Genomic DNA, 26507 nt, shown 5'->3' on the forward strand with positions numbered 1-26507 from the left:
TTAGACCTGATGCTAACATACAAATTCTTCATCCTGATAACTGCATTGTGTTGTTCCAGAAAATGTCCATCCCCCTCCCACGGAAGGTTTTTTGGTTTGAATCCCCCCACCCCTCTCGAAATTTCAGTTAAGCCCAATACTTTCCTTTAAAAATTTGGGATTTGAAACCCCCCCGCCCAATCAAAATTTCTAATGACCTTCCTTGGGGTGGGTATGGACATTTTCAGGAACTGCGCATTTATTAATTATTATCATAGTACTTGCTACAATTTAACCATACATGAATAAAGCAATTAACAGGATTTGAGTTTCATTAAAATTCACCTGACCTGCTCTCTAATGTTGCACTGTCACATAAAGAAGAAATTTACAGCTGATCATTAAAACAGTTTTAGCGCTGGAACAGATACCGGCGTAGCATGATATAGAAAGAAATTATTAGTTTACTTGCATCTGCTGACTCCTGGCAGTAACAAAAACCGCATTCACAGATTAAATTTTAAAGGAATCGACAGTATCACTACACCCGTAAGGATTTGACTAAATACAACAGAACCAAAGGAAAAACAACTGAAGTCTACTTTATACCTGGTACCCAGTTTGCCAGGTCATGCCAGAGTTCTATGTTATTATCAAGAACACAGTGATACATGAAGTATCATAAAAGCCCACTCATTTGTGAACAACAATAAATTGAGTATCACAATTATAAATTTAGCTTTTACCACAGTGTGACCCTTATTATTCACATTTGTGAGATTTAATCCAATCAAAAGCCGTGGAAGGAGTTGACTTGATGGATTAAATCTGTGAAAGATGGAATGAATTAAAAGTGGTCACACTTTTGGGCGCCTTGCTGTAAAAAGAGGGTTATTGTACTGCTTGGGAGTAAGCTCCTCATATTTATTAATACCACCCTAAATTTTGAAAATAACATATTAAAAAATATTATAGTTCATGCATACAGGTCATTGACCTTTGTCATTCAACTAAATTTTCCTCAATGTGGGTAACTTGGGCCCGGGGGGGGGGGGGGGGGGGGGTCAGTGGGTAACTTGGGTAGCAGCTCTCACATGGTCTTGGCTCACTACCCTTTGACAGAACAGTACAGAACAAACAAGGAAAAATGCTCTAAGCCCTTAAAACAATTGCAACTGCTACACTAAAGGACTCGGTAGAATTACAAGGCTACAAGAGCTACTCCACCTCTGCACCTCATGTCCAACATATTTGCAAAGTATGACAAAATTTAGTTTCTCATACATAAGATGTCTACCGGTAACTACATTTTGATTGATGTTGACAACAGATACACGTATCTCCAGCTCTGTTGTATATAAACCTTATTAAGTTACATTTTTTCCAAATTTCCTGGGTTGTAGTCATTGTGCATGTGCACTATTCTCATCTTTTTTTTTAAATCATTTATAACAGTTGACAGTTTTTTAAAAGCCGGCATCTGTTAACAGTTTCAGAAGAAGGAACACTGAATTAACAAAGTGATAAGCGTACAGTCAACTACCTCTTAACAGAAAGCCCCTGTCAAACATCACTCTTCACTGCTCAGTCCAGTCCAATCAGCTCAGCACTGTCCAATCTAGTCCTGAGCATGTTTAGAGGAGTTGACTGTTTAAACAATAACTTAATATGTTGTTTACTTGTTACACCATGCACATTATCTACAAAATATTTCAATTCATGATCTGAGTAAACCCAGCCACATGCAGCTGGTGGCATATAATAATATAATTTATATTAAAATAATCTATTTACAAAAAATACATTATCTGGCAGTTATGGCAACCATTGTAAAAATGATTGATTTAATTTATTATCAAATGGTCGTTAATGTAATTTGGGTTCTGACTGCAAAAATTAATATTGACCATAGAATACACAGAGAGCAGAGGAATTGTAGTAGAAATATCAATAAAAACGTCTTACCTCTTAAAATTGCATTCTTGTGTTTATTTCCGTTGTTAAAATCTCATTTGCAAACCAAAAAAACGTCTTACCTCTTAAAATTGCATTCTTGTGTTTATTTCCGTTGTTAAAACCTCATTTGCAAACCAAATATAAGCATTCATTTGCGATCGATCGAACCGAACCGCCATTACTTGCTGCTTAGTGGGACCGTGTATTCCATTGGACGAAGTCCAACGAATCGGAAAGCAAAGCTTTCCGAACGAGGCACGAAGTGCCGAGAAGAAAAAATGACTATTTACTATTCTTACTGCTGTGGTACCTTTGGCGCCCACAGTCCGTTGGACCCAGTAAGCAGCAGTTGACACTATTCAAGTAATGGCGGTTCGGTTCGATCGATCCCAAATGAATGCTTATATTTGGTTTTCAAATGAGGTTTTAACAACAGAAATAAACACAAGAATGCAATTTTAAGAGGTAAGACGTTTTTATTGATATTTCTACTACAATTCCTCTGCTCCCTGTGTAGAATACCACTCCAAAATTGAAATTGAACCTTGATTATTTTTGGTTAATATAAAATAACCTGCACAATTCCTTGCAATTTAATTCTTAGGCATGTTCTCTCAAAATAAAACACTTTTCCTTTTCTCACAAACATTATAATATAACCTACAATACAGTACTGTACAATGATGATATTACTTATAGTAAATTACATAACTTTGAGTAAAATAAACTTCATGACAATGAGTAATAAAAACACTTAAACACCGCTGAAAATACTGGTATTGTCACATACAAACAGTATTTCAGTCACCAGTGAATGATGATCACCGGCCTATTTTAAAAATATTGGAGAGTTGTTTCAAATAGCTTGAACATGCTTCCACCTTATTTATTTAAATTTATACAACATTTCAAGGTAACATGTGAACCCAGGAAAGCCTTATCTCAACTGTATGGATGTATTAACTGACTTGTTCTTAATACATGTACATCAGGGCTCAAAAAAAGGTCAAGTAGATTTTCCTTAACTGGACATGCAACTTTTCATGCTCACTTGCCAGATGGACAAGGGTCCAGACAAAGTCATGTGCAGACTAAGTCATAAAAAAGTAAACCACCGTTAATGATTCGATTTAGTGCCCGGGGCGCTTATTTACTTTTGGCTCCTTAAGGGAGGGCGCTTATTCTGGACAGGGCGCTTATTTAATTTTTTGCAAAACAACCAAATGTTCAAAACAAAACTTAATATATATTAAAATAACTAACAATAACATAAACTGTAACAGTAACAAATTGTTGAAAGTTCAGTTACTTTTACAAGAATTGTTCATTTTAGCAGTAAATATACACATACATGTACAGTAATCTTTTCAACGTCGGTAACTTCAGTAGGGGCAGTTAGCCACAATAGTAACGCTTTTTAGAATAGGGCGCGTATAGGAATGAGGGCGCTTATTAGAATGGGGGCGCCTATTGGAATAGGGGCACTTATTTACAACAACACATTCGAGGGGGTGGAATAGGGGCACTTATTAACAAAAACACATTCGAAGGGGGTGCTTATTGGAAGGAGGGCGCTAAATCGAATCATTACGGTAGCTAAGAGCAAGCATGCCACAACTGTCCCATGCAATTAAAATTTAACACGTGTTGTCCAAAGGGCAAACTGCAGTTAATATGAGTTTTGTTGAAGCCCTGTTACATACAATGTAACTTTTGTACTTAGGCTAGTCCAAGGCGGTTAGACTGCCTTTCCAAAGTGTCCAAAGTGTTATGAGTAAGGGGTTTCTTTGGGGTGAACAGTGGTACCCTCTTACAACTAGTCTACATGATACATTATAATAAGAGCATCATTTGTCAGATAGTGCCCTAACAATCAGGTACTCTCTGTCGTTTTGAAACATTGTGTATTATTTTTTTATGATATGGGAGGATACCTATCCGATGTGCCTTTACCCCATGGCCTCTGAGAGTTTGAACTCTGTGTTGTTGATCCATAAGATGAGCCCATGCTTGACAGGGACTTAGACCGAGAGCCAAGAGATGGAATCAAGGGTCGCCCAGCAGCATCAACTTCATCTTGTAAATGTTTATAGTGAAAACTTTGTCCCCTTGGACGGAATTCTGAAGTGAAGTTCTGGTATTGAAAAACAAACAACATTTATGCAACATTTGCATTAATTTGAGAATGCCTGACTACAGAGGCTTGGAAGTCACAGTTACAAGTTTACATGGCTTAGGAGGCACAGTTTTAATATAAGTTATTGGGGATACTCAAGATACCACAAAAACTGTTTATAAGGGATATTGTAACTTTAAGACCTTTAAGAAACTGGGTCCATCCTATCTGCACAGTCTATAAGTAATACACTAATCACCATTCCTTTTATACCCAACAATGTTCTTGTTATTCTAAAGGTATCGTGGAAAAAAAGTGCACATAAATGGGTTAAAAAATTTTTTAATCAGTCCAGGATTTTTTGGGTAGGAAAATTTGGTATTCCAAGTATTTTTGGGGGTAGCTTTATTTAAGCAGGGATTTTTGGGGCCATTAAATCAATCTAAAGATTACACGTAGTACCTTGGGTTTTGTTGGAAGCCCTGTTTTTGACCCCATTCGGTCATCCCGTCAATTGAAATCCCACCTGGGACGTATAACCCAAGCCAATGCAACAAAATAATTATGATACTCAAATTTATGTAGAACATTTTCAAAAATAATACGACTTTTTTAACTTTTTTCAACAGGAGTTACCCAAGCACTATTTCAAGATCCCCTACATTGGGCATTTTTCGGGTGTTGCACAACAAAGGGTACGCAAGCTAATCGATCGATTACTGTAAACCCATCGACATCAAATTTGTTTATTCTACTTTTAAAATTAAGAACTTGTTCAACGTGAAAGATCCTCTCCCTGACAGGCTCCGTATGCGCATCGTGTCCAAATTTTCTTGCGCAGCTGTAATGCTTGTTACGTTGGCGACACAAGCCGACATTTCTCCACGCGCCTGCACGATCACTTGTCATCGGACAGAACCTCTCACGTTTATAAGCATTTGCAGGCTTCAGAGTCATGCCGTATCTCTTGTAACTTAGACTGCTTCAAGATCTTAGACTCTGCGCCTACTAAGTACCAGGTTAAGCTTAAGGAGTCTATGTACATGAGCAAGTGGGAAAAGCCGGACCTTAATCAACAGGTCAAACACATCAATTTGACGCTTTCCCTATAGCTGCATGCGCTTTTTTTTACCCCATTCCGTTAACCCATCAATCGAAATTTATCTAGCGTATTGCTTTTCAACGCAATGTAACGTATGATTTGTAACAGGCACGTTTTAAATCACTGTAAACTTTCATAACCGTCACACTGACGATGACGGATGTACCGTCGAAACATGTTTGTGAAAATTACAAAAGTCGTATTATTTTTGAAAATTTCTACAATTTTGCTGCTGTCTCAACCATTATGTAGAACACTGTGGATCGGTTATAAACTAACCCCTGAGTTGTCATTGACTGCAAACACTGGAACAACATAGTCATCTTGGCTGCATTCATTATTTTCTGTGTCAAATATTGCTGCCATTGCCCACAGAGGTAACAACCATCTGGTGATCTGAAGTTACAAATATTACAATGTGTTAATATAATTATTGATCAATCTTTTTGACCTACACTTTCATTTCTCCTTGACCTGCAATGTTCTTGTTGATTAATTTTCATTTGTCTGAGCAATTTTTGATTGAGTGTCATAAAACCCGCCCCTTTGCCCCCCTCCGTTGAGGGGTTGGGACAAGAGGACTGCTGACGTTTTAGAGTACAGATCCACAATCCAGACCAGTAAACCAATCAAAACTTGAAGTTAATACATGTACATGTAGCTAGCATGAAATGTAAGAAAACATGGGCGAGCAAGCTTAAGTCACAACTTGTTTTGTTTTAAAGGGACTTATGTCACGGCTAAAAGTTAATCTTATGTTATTAAATTTTGCCAAATATTCGCTATGAAACTAAATGTTTGCAAAGAAATTAATTCTTTGATACTAAATGACAAAACCATAGCTTCCTTGCAGCTAAATGTGTCTCCCGGGCGTCATAAATTAAAGTTACAAGCAGACAAGATTAACTTTGAAAACTGTTCCGCCGGACCATATTTCAAAGCCCACATCGCAATCCGTTTCAATCTTTTGGCCATCCGTACCTTCTTTTGCATTTAGTGTGGTTATTTAAATATTCCTTCACTGTTTTAAGAGGTTATTTTATACATTTAAACAAATTTGATGGTCATTTCCTATGCATAAGTTTAGCTAAAAACCGTGACACGGTCCCTTTAACTTCTGTTTGGTTGAAAAAGTGGCATGGTCACTGAGTTGTTCCATAACAAATTACTAAGCATATTAAAAAATTATGCAAAACCAAATTAAGTAAAATGCAAACCAATTTCAACACTCAAGTAAAAATCACTATGTTGTCAGGATGTTATAAACTTACATTAACAGTGATATAGACTGCTGTGTAGCCTGCCTTGTTTGACAGCTGGAGAAAAAAAAACACATAATCAGATTTTTGCCTACCATATCTAGAAAAGGAGCAAGAAATAAGCATGCGCAGTGTTAAATGGCGATTTTCTGGGGAAAATCCAAGGAGACAATGAGTTAAATAATTATTTTTCCATACAGTTCATTTAAAATGAAGACATAATTTTTTTCTTTTAGAAAAATAAATGAAACTTGCTTACAAACACTCCTTGACAATTATTCTTTGGTCCAGCTGCAAGGAAACAAGATATTTTAACTGTTATTGTAGCAGTTTTACCACAAACAATTAAGTCAAAGATGTGGATGGGGGCTAATTAGTCTGAGTTGGCAGGGCTCGAGCTGCGGTGCCTGAGTTTAATTTTTTTTTTGCGTTTTTTTTTCTTTGTTGAAATTTGAAAATATTTTTTTAGAAATATTCTGTTAAAATTTTTTTTTTAATTTAAATAAAAAGGGAAAACCGTTGGAGCTTTACGTAGAGTAGGAATAAGGGCAATATTATTTTATCTGCAAACTATTGTTTAACAGAAAGTAGTCAAAGTAAAGCTACCCCCCACCAAATTGATGGGGTTGTTGGGATGCCCCAACAATTCAACAGTACCCATTTACTTGGATCATTCAATCCTGAATGGTCCAAACAAACTAATTACCATTAGCAGTTGATCAAAAAGCTGCGACCCTGCATTCTATTGTCTTTCCAGAAAGGCACAATTTCTAGCAAACCCATGATTAGAATTTTAAGAAATTTTGCAAGTCTGACTACTATAGAATGCAATAAAACTGTTGAAAACAAAAAATCTAAAAATTTAACAAAGGAATTTTAAAACATTCTAGGACATTACGATAAAACATAAAGCTGCGGAAAATAAAAATTCTCTCTGTTAAAACTTCACTACTTCAGTGTTAAAATCTCAGAATTCAACTTTTTGGGTTGATTTTTAATTAGCTGGGTTGCCATGGTAATGCAATATCATCTTATGTGACACAAAAAAATTACAAATGCAGTAGCTGATCTTGTAAACTGCCAAATTTGAGCTCGACAATTTGGGTGGGAGAGCAATATATAAGATACATACTCCACAGATCGGAAAACTGTGTTCAGACACCTTAAGCCACTGTACCTCCCACAAGCACTAGAAGAATTAATCAATCACATTCTTGAAAACAACGACACTGTACTTACTGACTCTCATGACAATGTCGTGTACAAGGCTGATCAAGGCTGACACTTGAAAAATAAAGATTATCCTATCATGGAAAAATTAAAAACACATTATAAACAAATTAAGTTGGGGCATAATTTACACATTCATGCAAAAAAATATTTTACTATAAATGCTATTAAGAAGTGTGTGGACAGTCAGTAAATTCTGCACTTGATCAATGCAATATGGCTGTTGATATTTAAGTAAATCAGCTGAAAATCAGCATTGATTCGCTAAGGCTCAGGGAAACCTATACTGCTGCTGTTCAATTCTTGTTTAAATTTAAGCAAATAAAACTGTGTAATATTATTTTTGTGAGTCATTGCACTAAAGAAGTACCCATTTCCACAAAATACTTACAATAGGTGTCCCCTAATAATAACTTGTTTAGACATGCTTACCCCCACAAATCTCTTTTCTGTGCAGTTCTATTATCTGATAACATCCTCACATTGTTGAGTTCCCTGAAAAGTTAAGCCAAGTTTCACTTGTAAGTAATATTGCAAACTTAAAGTCCTCCATGATCCACAGAACTAGATGCATGTTATAGACCCCTATATTACTGGGGTTTTTTTTCTCATTTTAACTTTTTTTTTTTTTTTTTCTATAGACCCCTATAATACTTTTTGTGTGAAACTTGACTGGGGCTTTTTATTTTCCTGCGAAATGTGATTAACAATTTCTATTTTTAAGATCTTTTCACTGAATGTATGGATACAATTTTTGACTAAATGTGACCTGTAAATGAATAGTTAAATATGTGATTCATAAATCATCTTGTTTGTGTGACTTTATCAGTTCTGATTATTTTGGTAAGCACTCTTACTAGTAAATGTACCTCTTTTCAGTTGTGGTTGGGTACTGAACAGATAAGACAACTTTCGTCAGCTGTTTTATCACATGTATGATCTTAACAGACACAACATGCAATGGTGCAATATACAAATCAAAATTCTGCAGATTTGTACTTTTGGGGTGTAACAGTCTCAACAGGGATCACCACGATTTTTGCCTGAATATGAAATAAGTAGAACCCCGGTTACTCGAACTCTGAAGGGAAATGAAAAATTTGTTTGCGGGGTTGGTTGGGGGCGCCCCGCGAAAAATAAGAAAAGGGGGGTTAAAAAAAGGGAAATGATTTTTGTGGGGGGTTGTCGAGTGGGCGGGGTAATTTTGGTTATAATCTGTGACACATTGAAATTTCCCACAATTTAACTTTGCAAAGGGGTCTAATTATATAAGGTACCCTCTATATAACCTTTTGCATGTATTACATGCCTATCATACTATAATCCTTCCTGTACATAGGAGAATAGTCTGTGACTAGTAATTGTTAGTATTAGTAAATAAAAAGATCATTCTTAGCCTTGGATTTGTGAACAGTTGAATAGAAAATTGGGACTTGGGTGGCCATGTTGTAGTGTAAATGATCTGTTTCGACCTAAAAATAACACTCTAAGCTTGTAATCACTTAAAGAATTTGAATAAACAACAGATATTGATTTCGTGTTTCACACCACATTATACAGTGTACTGTAACTGGGACATATTTTAGCAAACATAATTATGTAATTATATTACCTTGTAATTAAAATTCCAGAGATCATGAAAACTTGGACAATTATAATTTCTGTGCTTGACAAAAGAAGCCATTCAGGTTCTAGAAAAAAAAAACATCACTGTAGATCAGTTTTTTTTTTTTCAGAATTCAACCATGCTTTGAAAACAATCAAGAAGGTCATTCTTAACAATAAAAAATATAACTGTTGCAGTTAAGTTTTGATCTCAGTTAATTTTAAATTTTACCTAGTTAATTTTTTTCTAACTAGTTAATTTTTTATACTAGGTAAATAATAGGGTTAGGGTATGGGTTGGAGTCATATATTTTTAAAAAATAGTGGTTCATCCAACATTTCCTACGTGGCAAAGTGGTAAGGGGTTGGACAGCAAATCCAGAGGTCAAGAGTTCAAATTCAGTACAGGTTAGTAAAAAGAAAAAAAAAATAGATGATAGCACTTAGAGGAGGGGGATAATATTAATAGCAGATAGTAAGGGGGGTGTTAGTAAAGATGGGGGGCAGGGTAATGAGACATCAAGGGAGGGGAGGTGTATTACCTTTTCTACTGATTAACCTAGAATATAAAAAACAGTTAGAAAAAATACTAACTAGTTAAAAAAAATTAACTGCAACATAACCATAACCTGCCTCCTTTTCAAATGAACACTAAATTCTTATAAGATTAAATTTGGAAACACAGTAAATAATAAATATAGGCGAAAATACCAGGATGACCGAAATGTCGTTCAGTATTTTTGCTCATATTTTTTTTATTAATACTAAATTAATAAAAGTACCGTAATAACGGTATAAAACATTGCTTGTATTATTTGAGTACATAGAGTTGTACATAGAGCAAGTGGAGGTTAGGTGCCCCTACGTTAAGTCATAGTCAAAGTCATAGTCATAGTCATAGCAATTTTTCTAGGACAATTCTGTCCACGGTGAAAGGTGCAATGAGGTTAACCCTATATGAAGCACCAACCCGTGAAACAAGGCCAGACTTTCACACTGGGAACCCCAGGGGGTACTCCGGGGTCCAAGTGACGGGGAGTGCGAAGGATTTTTGGGGGTGAAATTTCGATTCGGGATTTTTTGGGTAGGAATGCAGTTTTTTGGGTGACTGATTAAATAGGGGACTTTTGGGTATTAAAATCAAACTTAGCGCGGCCTTGGCAATTTAGGGGTAATTGACTAGGGATTTTGAGCGTTTTTGGTCCAAGATTTTTGGGCAATGTCGGAAGACTCAGGGATTTTGGGTCCTGAGTTTTGCCTCCATTCGATCATCCCCGTCACTTTGATCCCGGAGTACCCCCCTGGGCTGGGAACTCTGTGCCCTACTCTTTGTGATTAGTGTGTGGGTTCTAAGACTTTAGCACACAACACACTGAAACCTGAGGGAGCAAGAGACCCTACTAATGGGGAGGGAGGGAGGGACCGCTGAAATGCTAGGCTACAAAACACATAACACCACTCTTGAAGAACACCAAGCACAATGCCAGCACATGTGATCGCATGTGCATGGCTGAAACAGGATACTGAGGCCAAGAATCTGCCTGGCTACCCTCAAACAACCATAAAAAATGCTACAAAAGCTAAAGAATCACCAACATGCTAACAAATAAGTGCCTGTGAAACTACTGAAGAAACTCTTGCTCATAGTTGTTAACTACGTTACATTACTTTTATAGCATGATAAATTGTGCATTAACTAAAAACTCGAAAAAATTCGTTTTTACCCCCCCCCCCCCCCGTTGGGGGGGGGCCCCCCCCATTTTGCCATTATTAACACTTTGATTAAATAATTTTATTAAAAGTGTCATGATTCCACCTGTATTATACCTGCACACTCTTTGTATTCATTCTTCATTGTCGCTAATCCCACAATCACAATTGTCATCAGCATGAGGAACACAGCTCCCATTATTTTGTTAGAGTACCTGGAAGTAAAAAGATTTTCACTGTACAGCAATGTACAAAGGTGCAGCAGGCAGCAACAGTACTGTAGCAACACGTAAAATGTAAGTAGTTTCAACTGCGTACTTTTAATCAAAATAAAAAATTCTATGGCCTTAACTGAGGGATGTTGCTAAGGCAACACTAAGCTGGCTCATTAACAAGTCCAGGGCCTTTCTGGCCTTTCTGGCCTTGACAGATCAAAAAGTTTACCCAGGCAAGTCTTTGTTTTTGTGTGATATTTTAGCCGGATTGAGTTTTCTTTCAGCCGGTGAAGTTAGCCAACACCTGACCCTTAGCGCCACCCTGTACAGTCAACTCTTGTTATAGCGGACATGCTTGGAGTGTCGTTTAGTGTCCGTTATAGCGAGAGTCTGTAATAGCGGGAGTCATTTCCAGTCAAAACTCTTTTGCCGGGGATCTGGATTTTGTCCGTAATAGCGAGTGTCTGCAATATTGGGGTGTCCGCAAGGCGAGAGTTGACTGTAACTATAATCATGTTTGTACTTTAATTTTCTGTTTGTTTAATTGATTTAATCCATTTATGCCACAAAAATGTAACATATGTACATATTGTAGTTACTAGTTTGGTTTTGTGATTACTGTTGAGTAGAAGTTTTTTAAAAAATAAAGAACACAGTTCATTTAAAAATGAAAAGTTTACAATTGTTATCCTGACATAAAATTGATTAAACCGGATTAAGTCTGCAACTACCAGTAGTAATCTCTTCAAGTCACATACCTTTTTAATCTGTCCTCTACTCCCATCATCCTAGCTGCTAGACAGCAATGAAAGTTGGCGACAACAAGAAACTGATGAAAAAAAAGCAACGTAGAGCCGCGTTTTTGTAAATTATTATTAATTTAAAAAGTTTTTCTGCAATTTAATGCATGAGTCACTTACAGGTAAACAAAAATATATAATATTACATTTCACCAAATGCAAACTGAATGAACCTTCACCTGGCAAGCAACTTTAAAAAACTGTGATATCAAATGCAGAGCTGTAATGGCCAGGTAGAACCAGTTGATTCCACTGAAACAAAGACACAGCTGCAGTTATTTAATAGAAAGATTTATTTTCAATTGACAAATCAATGTGTCACTATGAATGTCAGATTTAAACATGCAGTCTTATCGCATGCAATTATGAGACTAAACTTAATAAATGACTGATTATAATATAAACAAGCAGTTGAGGCACTTGTCATTTGGAACATTCTTTCCAACACAAGTCAAAGATCTTTCATGCAGAATCCAAGCCAGTGACCTTTTATGCACCTATCAGACAGATCTTCAAAGGCTGATTGAAACATTGCGTACATTTACTTATGTATCTACATACATGTAGTGATGTTTGTTGGATGGTGAATGAAAACAGTAGTTATGCCAAAAACATACTAAAATCTCAGGGTCTTACAACTCAAAAGAAAAAACACCAACAACGCAAGGAAACAGGCGTCAACAAAGAAAAATGTTCCACCCTTGGTGGAATTTTTTATGATATCTATAACAGTCTCACCAGAGAATGCATTCCACAATTCCACAGTAGAATATGATGTACTGATTCAGGAGGGAATGCCGATGAGAATGGAGTTTGTAAAGCTGTAAGAGGGACCGAAAAAATAAACAGACAAAATTAATGTCAGGTATAGTTAACTTTATTTATTACAAATTTTTGTTTAAAACTCTAACTAGCAAACAATTGCATAATGTGTTGTTCCAGAAAATATCTATACCCCTCCAACAGAAGACTTATTGGGTTAAATCCCCCACCCTTTTTGGAAATAATTTCTGTACTTTCCTTTAAAAAATTTGGCTTTTAAGTCCCCACCCCTTGGAATTTCCAATGAACTCCCATGGGGTGTGAGGATGTTTTCTAGAACTGCACAATTGAAGAAGGCTAACAATCAAATGCTAAATGTAGTTTCAAAATTTATATCCATAGTAATAGCACAATCATAATCTGAAATGGGACAACAGATAATAAAGCTACATTTAAAGGCATCTTGATGGTTAGGGGGGTGGACTCTGGATAAGACGGTCTGGGTTCAAACCCTGAGGGGGGGGGGGGTCACTGTGTTGTGTTCCTTGGCAAGACACTTAACTCTCATAGTGGCTCTCTCCATGGCCACCCAGGTGTATAAACGGGTACCAGCAAAATAATGCTGGCAAGGGGGTACCCTGTGATGGACTACCATTTCCATCCAGAGGGGAGTAGAAATATTCTTAGCCACTTTGATAATGCTATCAAAACTGGGATAAGCTCTGGCAATATGGGTCACTTGGCTCAAGGTTTCCCAAACAACATCTTACTATTAAAATAATAGTAATAATAACTAACCAAGTATGTTCAAGAGATAACACATGTGTAGCAAGTCATTCAACCCCTTATTACCCACCCAAACGGTGTGCTGGTTAGTTGCAAAATGTGACGGCTGATTGTCAAGGAGGGCTTAGACACCATTAGTTGTCTGAAAATAGGCAATCTTGTAACTTGCCACTAAATTTGGATTATTAATCCAGCTGCAAACTTTGGATTAATGTTTATTTAATATAACAAAAACAACATCCTTTATTTAAACACAACATTACCTTTACTACACAGATTATGCAGGTGATGACTGCCAGTATTGCTAAACAGCTATCCCTGAAGTTGTAAATGAAACATGTATTCATCATTAGTAACTTTAAGTACATTGTTGTGGTTTAATTTTATCTATGGTTTAAATTTTTTCAAACCAGTTTGATTTTCATTTCCCTTTGTTTCAGATTATGATAATGAACATAAGACAATGAAAAATAAAAATCAAACTGGTTTGAAAAATTTTAAACCAAATATAAAATTGAACCACAACATACATTTGAATAATTTGTACAAAACCAGCAATCTGTAGGGTACAGGGAATAGCAGATTCCTGGTTTTACGTAAGGTACAGATGAAACAATAGTAACTTAACTAGGACAAAGGAGCATGAAGGAGAGTCATCAAAGCCTTACAAAAGTGTGCAACTTGATAGAACAAGCACAAGCAAGTATAAGTAAGAATAGTACAAGTAGTGGTAAATTGAGTGTTGGTAGACTATCAGCGAGAATGTCAACCGACTGTCTGCTGAGTGTCGATCGACTATCCGTCGACTATTTGCTGACTCTTGATCATCTGCTGATAGTCAGTCGACACTGAGTTGATAGTCAGTTGATATATTGGTTGATAATTGGCGGAGTGTCGCCTGACAATCAGCTGATATATTGGCCGACACATATCAGACAAGACTACTTATAGTAAACATGATCCAAGCAGTCTGAGATTTTTATTGACAGTCAGCTTACCTCACACATGAAGCAGTGTTGAATGTCTTGAAACATCCAGTATAAGCCAAGGAGATTTTTAAAGAGTTGTTTCCATTTGACATGATCAATAGTTTTTTCACCTAGAGCGTACCTATGGATCAAGCAACAGATTATAATAATCAGTAGGGGTGTCGAATGGTAAATGCAAGACTTTGCGAGACGGCGAGACTGATATCTTTTCTGCGAGCCCGAGACCTTTTTAGCCTTGCAAAAGAAATTGTGTCTGCGAGAAGGCGTCAAAGAAAAATTCGAGACGACGAGACCTCTGAAATTTGCCTAAAATTTTGCGAGACATGCAGTTTTTGAAGGACCATTCACCACCCCTAGTCAGTTGCTTCAAAGCAAACTTTACCACAGGTTGACGGTTGATCATGACATGTACATGTATTTAGACCATCATATCTCAACCAAGGGCGTATTCACTTGCAACATACCGTATTTTAATTGGCCTGATAGAGCTGGCGTATATTTGATTCCAGCTGGAGTTTGTTCAAGCCCTATGTTTCTCAGAAATGATTTTTATTCATTATTTTTGACAGCAATATTTATATTTAGACATTATTTTCTAAGCATGTTAAACCTTTAATAATTGTTAAAGGGGTTTATTTTCAAATACAGCTTGGAGACCCGGCGTTTATTCAGGGCCCAGCGTTAAATCGAGAAAATATGGTACACATACATAGTTGTCACATTTGCCTGTTGAAATTTTTTATTGTTTTCAAGCTTAAAAAAACAATAAAAAAATCCACCGGGCAAATGCGACAGCTATATGCGTATGTTGCAAATAAATCCACCCCAAGTTTCAGTGAACTAATTAGTCAAGATGTTGGTCGAGTGTTAACCAAAATACTACTACATGCAGATCAAGAATTTCAATGCCACATTAGTTTCATTTCACAGTTTGAAAAATACTGATCATGTTATATATAGTTTTTGTTGCCAAAAATAGTATCTATGTTATTACATGTAGTAGCCTTGAAGCTACAGAATGCAAGCAATGAATGCGTGAAGTAATTGCCAAGTTTTAACCTCTCTCAACAGATGTCTGCCCTGGATTGTATCAGTAAAAATTCTGCGCATTCTGTCCAACACAAGATCTCACAAACCTGGTGTATTTATCAGTCAGTCGGTATTTATGCCCAGCACATAATATATTTAAACACTATGTACAGTCAGGTATAATTTGTCAGTGGATTTAATAGCTGGACTTGGGTATAATAAAAATACAAATTACTAATAACATCCTTCAAAAGCAGTTCACATGAAACAGTGATATAGATCCAAAATGGTTTCACCCTATATGCTAATTTTCTATTAGCATACACAATTCAGTTAATTCTAGCTATTATGCTTTTTAGTGATCATTTATATACAAAACATATACAAGCCTCTACATGTACATGTAAAGATTTGGAAGGCCAACTACGTAATATGTACACACATAAATGTAATTCAGTGATGGCCAGATAACTTATCGAGGATAATAAAATAAATTGCCTAGTCACCTAATTTCGAAAAACGTGTTTTGCGTACGTTTTCACTTTTCATTTGCTATAAGTTAAGCTTACACAAGGGGCGACCAAGACCCGCCGTTTACATAATTTGCTTGCCATAGACACTTGACTTCTGATCATCTGTCTTTTGTACACATAAAACATAACATACAACGGTCATTTCTTTCAAGAGCATCGTACATTTAACGTCAAACAGCAGAAATGTGACGTTGTCCAGGAGCCAGAACGGGTCAAGTAATATTCATGTTCTCACACGTTCCCACGCGCGCAGATCCGTGCATCATCTAAAAGGGTTAAGTTTTCGATAAAAACTACTTTATAAAGGTCTTTAGTAGAATATAAGTACTTACCTAGGGAATGTCGTCTTTATAAGGCATAATATCAATCACAGAAGACGAAATCTTTCGCCAAACCCCACAAAACAGCTCACCATATGAATCTTGCCGCGCACTGGCACACTTCAGCGGGACAACTGAACCCGTCTATAGTAGGGAAAGGATAAAAAATATTTACAGCCTACGTAAAAAAAAATTTTGATAACTAACTCAACGCATTCGGCTCACGATAGCCACAACTATTGAAATTTAGTTCAGCACTGTTTTCATTTTACGCTTAAATCATTTTCAATTGTTATTTTTGCTTGAAATTTGAATATCCCCAGAGGACCATAGTGGTTACTCCGTCAAAACAAAAAAGTGCCAGGCTACTAAGCATCTTTCCTCCGCAAAAAGTCAACACAGAAGCAGGTGATATGCTTCTGGTCAACAACAACATACTTTTGTAGAGGGAATTTTTATTTTAACAATGTGACTCGACGAAATGAGGTATTTCATCTAGATTTCAACCAAGACCAAGGTAACGTTAAACAGTTTATATATTCGTAAGTTCCCTTATTTGAGATCCTGTTTGGTTAACTGTGAATTGTCTTGATAAGCTCAAATATAAACGTAGTAGGCTAATAACAAGACTTGTTTTCTTGAAAATGTTCTAAGCTTAAGCTTATGTCTAAAATATTTATCTCGAATAATCGAATAAATCGAATAAACTGAAGCCTACTATCTCATTACTTGTTTAAAAGGAAGACACTGGCATAAAATGAGCTAAACACGTTCAAACGAATTCAATTATTGCTGTTGTTTTTGTCTTGACTAATAGGTTGTTTTGGCTGCACCATGGAGGGAGGGTTTAGAATTTATAATGTGGAACCTTTATCAGAAAAGGCTCGTGTAGGTAAGTTTCCATTTACCTTAAAGTTTATGTTAATTAAGAGACATTAATTGTGCAGTGTTTGATTTTTGTAATTTGTTGTACTTATATTATGTTTATAGGCTTCATGTTCATGCAGAGAATTATTTATCAGTATCAGGCTTAACCAGCATCAATAACAGACTTGGTAGTATTAACAACAGTCGGACGTCAGACATAAATTATGTCCAACCAAATTTTACAAATGTCAGACCAAAGTTTAATTATAAAAATAAAAAATAAATATAATTTATGGCATCTGTTGACTGCTGAAAACCTTTACGTGAAATTATAAGCCTATCACCACTGCCTGCTGGCCTACAGCTGGCAAATACTGATATCCAGAAGCCCTTGCAATTTTAAATCTCAACAATACATATCGTAACACAAAGCCTGCCATGCCACATAATAATCATTAATGCATCCATCCCAGCTAATTATGGGCTAACTGTAATGGCCTAGAAAGAATTTCTGCTCATTTTTGTTTTCCCATGCACTGATGATCTACATGAAAAGTTTACGTAGCGATGTTTATTGTGAGCAAAATATCTCACCGCATGTGCATGCTATGTAAACACATCATCAGCAAGAGAAATCAACTGGACAAATTACAACAGGCACCAGTTTTAGTTATTCAAAACAAGCTATAGTGGAACACATTCTACAGCAGTTAGTAAAACGATCACAGTACTTGATTCCATGACTGAGTAAGCATCAATGTAAAGTAGTATGTTATTTCAATTCTACTACCGTTAGATGCTCTAGTAGAAATCTGAATCTGAACAACTGAAATCTATTCTTTAATGAATTAAGATACTGAATTAATTCAACCCTGTAACTAGTGATAAATACAGGAAACTTAAATAAACACATGTCCTGCTGATTGGGAAAAGCTATTTCCAGCCTTATTAGTATTATTGTTCTTACAGATTCTATCTATCCACAGAGTAATATTATTTTTGATTAATGAAGTATGACGATAATTGCAGATTTGAGTGAGCCATGTCAGATATCTCAGACTCACATGTTGCACAGATGTAACTTGATAGCCATTGTAGGAACAGGGCCAGGTGCAAAGTTTTTCAATGACAAAGGTAAAATATTTACAGTGCTGTACAAGAGGTCATTATTGACTGCTCTTTTCAGTATACAAGTCAGGGTTTTCATTAAGAATTGTAATAGCAGGAGAATAGTGTAAAGTAACCGGAGAATGATTTTTAAAGGTTTCGCATCTTTATAAAAAAAATCGGCAGGCCTTTGAAATTTAGCCAGAGAATTCTACGTAGTAGAAGGAGAATTCTCCGATCTCCAATGCCTAATGAACACCCTGCAAATGATCAAACTCTTGATTTCAAAACTTCTGATTGGGTTTTTTTTTATTGTTGTAAGTCATAATTGAAGGGCTTGCTGCAAAAAGGGCGGTAGTGATTTTGGCCGAAAACGAACATGGACAAAACGACTCCAAATTTCGCATGTGAGTTTGTTTACGTGTGCTAAACATTGTCCTGCATTTCATTTCGCTGGTCTTTCCTTCGTTTTCGAAAAATAACACATGCAAAAAGACAAGGTGTTTGCTTGCGCGGCGTCTTTTGACTTTTCTTTTACAAACCTTTTGTTTCTCAAGACGATGAAGTCAGCTAAATTTTTGGGGTTACAGTCCTAACCCTAACGCAAAAGGTAACCCCAAGGCCGTAGGGTCGGGATTAGAGTTTCAGATTAGGGTTACAGACTTAGCCCTAACGCAAAAGCCTAGCCCTAACACACACACACACACACACACACACACACAAAAAAAACAAGTTTAACACTAACCCCAAGAGATTAGGGAGTTAAGCCGTTTCAAGTTAAGTTTAGGATCAGAGTCAGCCTCAACCTTTTATAGATCGCGCTTTTAATGCAGTAAGCTTTCACGCCAGTTTGCTTGCAGCTAGCTTTTTCTGCAGTCCGTTTGCACTTATCTAGTTTTTGTTGTTTCGGGCAAGACTATTTTACTCTGTTACCGTTAGCTGTAATTTGCCGAGGTGAAAGTGAAATAAAGACTGTTACCGTTAGCTGTAATTTGCCGAGGTGAAAGTGAAATAAAGACTGATTGTTGATTGAATACACTTGCTCGTGTTGTCACATTATACTAGTTTTGCTTTCAGTTGAGTGCCGCCGGCTTGCTCTCACTTCTATCTCCACTCCTTACATCATCGCACATCTACAAAATCCCGCGAAAACAAGATAAACTAAGGCACGAATCGATTGATTGATTTATTGATTGATGAATATTTAATGAGACACAGAAAATAATTTTGCGAGGGAACGTCCCCTGGGGAACATATAAAGAATTTTTTAAAGTCTAAAACCAGGTCACTTCTCGGCAACTTTGTCGCGGCAGCACCCAAGGGGACACTGCAAAACTCACGCTGACATAGTTCCCGACAAGAGATCTGTGTTTTAGACTTTATTACCGCTTGGCTCCGCCGGCCTTTGTCAAACAACTTTCTCTCTCGAGCGCTAAAGAGCGCTATTGTACAAAACAAAGGCCGAACATCTCTCATTTCTTCGAGAAATGCTGTGGGACTTACGGGTTTTCAGACTTAATGATGTCATTCAACCGCCAAGCGGACGCACTCGCTCGAACGAACCAGTAGTTTATTTCCCCAAGAAAGGTGCCATTTTTGTTCTCTGTTCTTGAGCCACTAACATGTGACTTAAGACGTCACAATAGAATAGCGAGTCCCAGTCCCTCGCTGCCACCGCCTGGGAGCAAATTAAATATGAGAAAACATGGCGGTCAGCAAAGTTGGTTTCTGAAAAGCTGTTTTTACATCCCGGACGACTGTAATAAAGTGCCTCGGGGCAAGATTTTCACACGCGAGGCGTGGAAAAATGTCTAGTGCTGGATTACTGTGGACAATGTAAGTTACAAAATCTTTTTCTTTTTGCATACGTTATTTTTCAAAAACGAAGGAAAGAACAACGAAATGAAACACAGGACAGTGTTAAGCACACGTAAACAAATCTGCATGCGAAATTTGGAGCTGTTTCGATAATGTTCATTTCAAGAGAAAATCACTACCGCCCTTTTTGCACCGAGCCCTTCAATTACAACAAGAATCAACAAAACTTGAAAAATTATAAGAAATTAACAAAAATTATGGATTGAAATCTACCAATCACAAGGTTCCGGCACAGACATGACCTTTTGGACCTGTTGAAGTGTACGTCTGCTTCCTGAGAAGTCTGCTAAGATGATGCAGTATAGGCCGCAAATCTTTGCTGATGTTATTGTCTACATTTTGCCTTTATTTATTTGCATGCAACTTACGGAAGAGAAAGCGTCAACTCCAAAAAGTCTAAAGAGTTAGTTAAACTTAGTTATCAGCAAAATTTTGGCCATTTTGTGTCGATTGAAATAGATATCACCTTTCTTAGATTGCAAAATTGCTGGCAGGGTAATGGCAAAAGTGCTAATGAGCCTATATACATTCTTTCTGTAATTTTGCGTTTTTTAACCTACACCACACAAAAATGTATTTAATACGTCAGGGTCGAATTTTTAGACTGTACAGTTAATAGTGGAAAATGTCATTTCAATATTAAGAGTTGATTTTTCCATAGCTTGATCAGAGACTGGAGCACTGTCTATATGCTACATTTGTAAATGAGGCAATCATTGAAAACAACGATTTGCCTAATTTGAAAGGCCTATTAGGGGCTTATGAACAGTGCTCCTCACTCAACCACCTTGGAACATTTGGGTTGAGAGTTTAAAATTACAGGTGTACCCCATGATGATGTATTAAATATCTTTAGGTCTGATTATTAGGGCCACAGGGTTACCTACCTATACTATATATTCCCATTGCTAACCTCATTAACCAGAAAAAATTGCTAAATTGCTGTTATTTTCCTCTTTACAGTTTATATCTGGGATGATGTACTAAAAAAGCTTGTGATTGAACTCTCATTTGGTTGTCCTGTTATGAGTGTCAGGCTAAGAAGAGACAAGTAAGTTTATATTGTTATGTGAACAGTACACATATTCAGGCAGTATTTTCTGAAATTCATCAACTTGAGGGAGACAAAGGAAATTAAGATCAAGAACACCCTGATTGCTGCATTTAATCTCAGAAATGCAAGATAATGATCATGATCTGGGTCACAGAATTAACAACCATGTCATGCATAGCCTCCAAAAATCTGGATTGAAATTATAAAAGAAAAAGAGAAAGAATATATTAATTACTTGTAAAATCCACTATATGTTAGAAGCAACCCATATACCCCATATCAATAGGAGAATCATGTAATTAAATATTTAGTAAAAATTACTTCATGTTTAGGTGACAAGCACCATAACGTGGTGTTAAAAAGGGTTTTTAAAACAATCTGTGCATTGCATGCTGTTGTTTTTATCTTATAGACTTTTTGTGGTGCTGAAAACAAGAATCCAAGTTTTTTCATTTCCAAAGGATCCAAAATTGTTGTTTTACTTTGACACAAAAGAAAATCCCAAAGGTGTGTTGATATGGGACAATATATTCAATATACTAGATGCATTATAAGCATATATTGTAACAGTTTAAGTTTAATTTCAAACAATGTTATCCAGTAACTGAATCACTGCTTTTGAAAATGTTATCCCCCCTCTCTTTTAAGCCCATGTCTGGAAGGTTTTATTAATAAGCCCCACCCCCTCTCTCTCAACATGGTTAATCATGACAAGAATTAATGAACAGTGAAACAAGTTATACTTTAAAGGTATTCATCCACCACATTTATTTTTTATTTTTGCTATTTTAGGAAAATGTGTTTACAAACAGCACTAAACATTGCAATGTCCACTTTGTTTTTTTAATATATGATTTGAAATAAGCCCCCTGTCTTTAAATAAGCCCCCCTGTCTATTAAACCCCCAAACACACCCTCTTCATAAAGTCTTTAAAAAAGTAAGCAGCCTGGCGACTTAATAGAGATTTTCAGTATGCATATTATAATATTTCAAATAGGAAAACTCGTAGTTGAGTGTGTTGCTTACAGACTTGTTTAATGTGCAGGTCTCTGTGAAGTATGTCCAAGTAGTGACAGGCCATTAATGGTTTTTCCTTCACACAAATGTGGCAGTATACAGCTTGTGGTACGTACGTCATTCTGTCTGATTTACATTTCATGCATGGAACTCAAAAATATTTCTTTGTTAAAAGTGGGGCAACTTAGAGGAATAAATTTGGCTGTAATAAACCACCCCCCATCACTTAACTTATAAGAGTAACTTAGAGGAATTTGGCTGCAATAAATTCCCCCCCCCACCCCCCTTAAAAAATCACTTTAAGTTATACTACTTCAGACGAAGATATAAACCTGTAAATTCTGTCCACTCTACAACTGCAGACACTTAGTCCATGTAACATTTCGGTATATACTCCATGATATCAGCATTTCTGTGTGCATGAATCAATAAAACCCAAAAGTCCACTCCACTATGTATATTGTCTTTCAGTAGTTGACTCCTTTTTCCCTCTACTTACTCTGCAGGACCTGACAAACAGACAGCCTGACACCTCAACTGCACCATTTACAATCAATGCTCATCAAGGTGAACTGGCATGTCTGGCCATCAACCAACAGGGTACCCAGGTGGCCACAGCTTCTGTTAAGGTGCGGTGTTTCTGGCAGTTTTATGACTTGGAATCCTAAATTGTGTTACATCAAGTCTGAACAGTTAATTCTAGTTTTGTTTGTTTTATTATTTTTTGTCTTCTGTTTACAAAACAAGTCAGTGAGTATGTTTTTTTTTTTTTTTTCTGGTATTACAAGGTAACACATGACCAACAGGCCTTCCTTACTGTGTATTACAGCATGTACTGTACACAAGTAACACTTTGTAGTGACACCCCTTACCAACCAACCAAGCTCCTGCGCAGATTCTCTTTGGGCTTGTCACACGTTCCTTCTAAACAACAAACACAAAGAGTGTCTGTGCAGGAGGCTACTGGTGGACACATTGGCTGCAATGTGGCGATGATGTTTCATGGCCATGACACAAACGTCATAGTTTGTTAACTCGCAGTAGTAGAGCAATTTTTATTGCTGATGATTAAAAACAGTCCTTAATGGCACTGACTCGTGTTTTACTGTACTTCAAACAGGGTACACTTATTCGTGTATTTGACACCCAAACCAAGAACTTGCTTGTGGAATTGAGACGAGGAGCGGACCCTGCTACGTTATATTGGTAAGTGACTCATTGCTATGAGGTCATTCATGGGTGTTTTTCAGCCACAAACTCCAGCAGAACACTAAGCCCACAAAACATAGACAGTGGAGAGGGAAAATAGTCTTATCCTGTGGGAACTGAAAGCCTCCTTACTTTAAACAGTCTTGAAGCTTAACAAAGGCCGTTTTATCCTAATCTTTGTGGTAACACTCAAGAGTTTGTTGTTGTTGTCTGAAGCAAAGGTAATTGTGTGTCAAAGCTCATTTTATCACTTGAGACCAAGTTTAGAATGTTTCTCCCAGCATGATCTCTGCTTACATTAACTCATGAGTTCGTTTTGCAAGGAGCCCGAAGTTTCGGGCCTAGTTCTGTCTGTTTGGAGCCCAAATACATTTGCAGTACTGGGTCTGTGAGCCTTTACCCTTAACTAACTTGCCTTAAAGCCTTTACCCCGAGGGGGGGGGGGGGGGAATGGGCCGGAAATTAAAGTATAGGGCGTCTTTATAAATGACGGGATTTAGTGGCCAAGGGAAGGTCGCCCTGATAGAAAATCCTGGTCCTCCAGGTTGGGGGTTGGGTATGGGGCCAATCCCCCATAAAGCCTTTACCTGTTCATCTGTAAACTTTGGGGACAATCAGAAATAAAAACAGGATGGTGCAGTATAGATAACAAATGTATCCATCTGTTCTCTTTGCAGCATTAACTTCAGTCACGATTCTGCATTTCTGTGCGTATCCAGTGACAAGGGAACAGTTCATATATTTGCTTTGAAGAACACTTCCTTAAACAAGAGATCAAGGTAATGAATTTGATCCAAACTGAAGTATTTTTTATTCTGCGTTAGGCAATCAGAGTCTGAATTTGATTTCCTGTCATTACTAGCATTGTGTATAGTGTAATTACAAATTGTAACCTCGAAATATATTAATAGTCAGACTACAAATAATAATTATTAATAGTAATTAATGCTTTATTATTACAGCGCTATTTCTATTCAGTGCTATCTAATAGCTCTTTGCAAAAAAGCAATGAATCAGAAAACGTAACAAAAGCGAACTGCCTCTTTTTAATGTTGTCTCACTTTCGCCAAACAAACTCACGCTTAAATACCTTGACATGAAAAGAATTAAAAACAGCGATAACATTGTACTTTGACCATTGCAGTTAATTTCACATTACTTTAACTTGCAACCAACTTACAAACTTGGGAAGTTCAGTCGCGCCAAAGTTGGGAAGTTTGTTCCGAAGTTCGCAATTTGATTGTCTAACTCGCAACGTAATTGGCTACTTCGTAATGTAGTTCCCAATTTCCCAACGAACTTCTTCACGCGGCACGGTAAAGTAATGTGAAATTAACTGTAAAGCCGGGTAACTAGTTTCCCGATCTTTTCTTTCGTATACGGAGAACATCCGTGTTCAATGCTTAGGGGCATAATAGAATCGTGTTCTGTTTAATAACACCGTCGTCTCAATTATTTTAATTGTTGTTGTTCGTCAGCCTTGCAAAGATGGGTTTCCTAGGACAGTACGTTGAATCTCAGTGGGGTCTAGCTAACTTCACTGTACCAGCTGAGCAGCCCTGTATATGCGCCTTTGGATCTGGTAGTCAGTCTGTTGTTGGTAAGTACAGGCAAGCTTAACAATCCAAAACGTGTCTTGTCCAAAATAGAAGTAACGGACAAACTATTAAAAAAGGCCATCGGATTGGTCGAGGAAACTTCGTCTCATTTCTGATTGGTTAACTTTCTTAACCAATCAAAAGGGGCTACGTCACTGGAATTTCGCAGATTTTTGGTCCAACCTGTTCTGAAATTAGGGGTAGACAACTTAACCCATGAAAAACATCTTTGAACAACTAAAGGAATATATAACCTTAATTTGCGGGTAGAAATCAAGCTACGGCTATATATATCGAGTTTTTGAAGACGCGCGGAAAACAACTTGAAAAGTTATTAAGCCTTAATTTTTCTACGACACAAATATAAAATTTGGCTGTTCAAAAATCTGGTATAATCCGGGATAAAGACCCTTTAAGCACTGAATGAAGCAGATATGAGCTTGGAAATGTTTCTGTTTTGTGATAATTGCTTGTGTGCTCTTTATAGCTGTGTGTGTGGACGGCACATTCCATAAGTACGTGTTCACTCCTGACGGAAACTGTAACCGAGAGGCGTACGACGTGTTTCTAGAGTTAGGAGATGACAGCGAATTCTGAAAATAAACTACTTCACGGATAACGAAACACTGCGGAGTCGCCAAACGACAGTGCTTTGATAACATGCTGTGTGGAAAATACGACCAGTACAAAATTGCTGTGGTCTGGAACCATCAAATACCTTATTATAGGAAATTAACGCTAATGTAAATTAAGGTCTTTAAAATAACGTGACTTAAATTATCGCGAATTGGAGGGAAATATTTTGGTTCGAATTAAGGCAAGAAAGGGGACAAATTTTCAAACTTTGAATTGTAAAAGATTGAAAAATAGTGTGCAGAAAAGAAAAGGTTGTTGTTTTGTAGTTGCTATATGCGTTCGGACAGTATCTTGATTTTGGGGAGAAATTAAGGTCTCGAAAACTAACGCTCCACTTAAATATTTTCGCTGAAACTAACGATCACAAAGATTAAGGCGACTTTAATAAACGCGAATTTGGAGAAATCGTGTTAATTTCGTGGAGCGTTTATTTCCTAATATAAGGCAATCATTTTGGCACGCGGTGCCACATTATAAGTACTGCGTAACCACTGGTTACGACAAAATAATAGGACTCAGTTTGAATTTTAATAATGTATATAAGAGATGGTATTCACCGTGTATAAAGACTGAACTTGTAAAAAAGACATTTTGTAGATACATCATTTTAACATGCAAAGTTAAGAGCTTTTTATTTATAAATATTTCCTGGAAAGTAATAAATCTATGATCTTTGTGTGAGTTATACAGGTAATATATATAGTAGGTAGGTAGGTAATATATATATAGCAGGTAGTATATATGCCGTG

General features: G+C 36.8%; 2 protein-coding genes across 3 annotated transcripts; one reads left to right on the plus strand and one right to left on the minus strand.

Annotated features, from left to right (window-relative positions):
- Positions 1-995: 995 nt before the first annotated feature.
- Positions 996-16550, minus strand: LOC144644324 (uncharacterized). Of its 2 annotated transcripts, XR_013569091.1 has the most exons (15): positions 16404-16550; positions 14519-14630; positions 13784-13838; positions 12711-12793; positions 12152-12224; positions 11931-12001; positions 11075-11172; positions 9255-9333; positions 8075-8137; positions 7652-7716; positions 6672-6703; positions 6425-6469; positions 5433-5549; positions 2016-4069; positions 996-1944 (listed from the first exon to the last, which is right to left on the minus strand). XR_013569091.1 is itself a non-coding variant. In XM_078503788.1 (14 exons), the coding sequence occupies exons 2-14, from the start codon at positions 14599-14601 to the stop codon at positions 3851-3853; spliced, it is 1083 nt and encodes a 360-aa protein (XP_078359914.1). In that variant the 5' UTR covers positions 14602-14630; positions 16404-16550; the 3' UTR covers positions 996-3850. The 2 variants fall into 2 exon arrangements, 1 of the variants encoding a protein (XP_078359914.1); XM_078503788.1 differs by having other exon boundaries at positions 996-4069.
- On the plus strand, positions 15704-26434 carry LOC144642331 (WD repeat domain phosphoinositide-interacting protein 4-like). Its single transcript, XM_078501295.1, has 12 exons — positions 15704-15715; positions 16785-16908; positions 17209-17283; positions 18288-18392; positions 21207-21294; positions 21710-21804; positions 22344-22423; positions 22822-22944; positions 23436-23521; positions 24202-24303; positions 25003-25124; positions 25610-26434. Exons 1-12 carry the CDS (start codon positions 15704-15706, stop codon positions 25717-25719), a joined length of 1122 nt encoding a protein of 373 aa, XP_078357421.1. The 3' UTR covers positions 25720-26434.
- The last annotated feature ends 73 nt before the right edge of the window (positions 26435-26507 follow it).

This window comes from Oculina patagonica, chromosome 2 (genome assembly GCF_052425735.1).
Source record: "Oculina patagonica isolate OP01 chromosome 2, crgOcupat, whole genome shotgun sequence".
Classification (NCBI taxonomy): Eukaryota; Metazoa; Cnidaria; class Anthozoa; order Scleractinia; family Oculinidae; genus Oculina; species Oculina patagonica.

What these genes read in the sequence shown, in the direction of transcription:
- LOC144644324 (XM_078503788.1), bottom strand. Translation starts at nt 14,601, where the DNA reads ATGTCAAATGGAAACAACTCTTTAAAAATCTCCTTGGCTTATACTGGA. An exon ending in GCATAATCTGTGTAGTAAAG is followed by an intron (nt 12,794 to 13,783) that starts GTAATGTTGTGT and finishes TCCCTCTTACAG; the next exon opens with CTTTACAAACTCCATTCTCA. An exon ending in CAGAAAAGAGATTTGTGGGG is followed by an intron (nt 7,717 to 8,074) that starts GTAAGCATGTCT and finishes TTTCCATGATAG; the next exon opens with GATAATCTTTATTTTTCAAG.
- LOC144642331 (XM_078501295.1), top strand. An exon ending in AGATTTCAACCAAGACCAAG is followed by an intron (nt 16,909 to 17,208) that starts GTAACGTTAAAC and finishes CTTGACTAATAG; the next exon opens with GTTGTTTTGGCTGCACCATG. An exon ending in TGGTAGTCAGTCTGTTGTTG is followed by an intron (nt 25,125 to 25,609) that starts GTAAGTACAGGC and finishes TGCTCTTTATAG; the next exon opens with CTGTGTGTGTGGACGGCACA.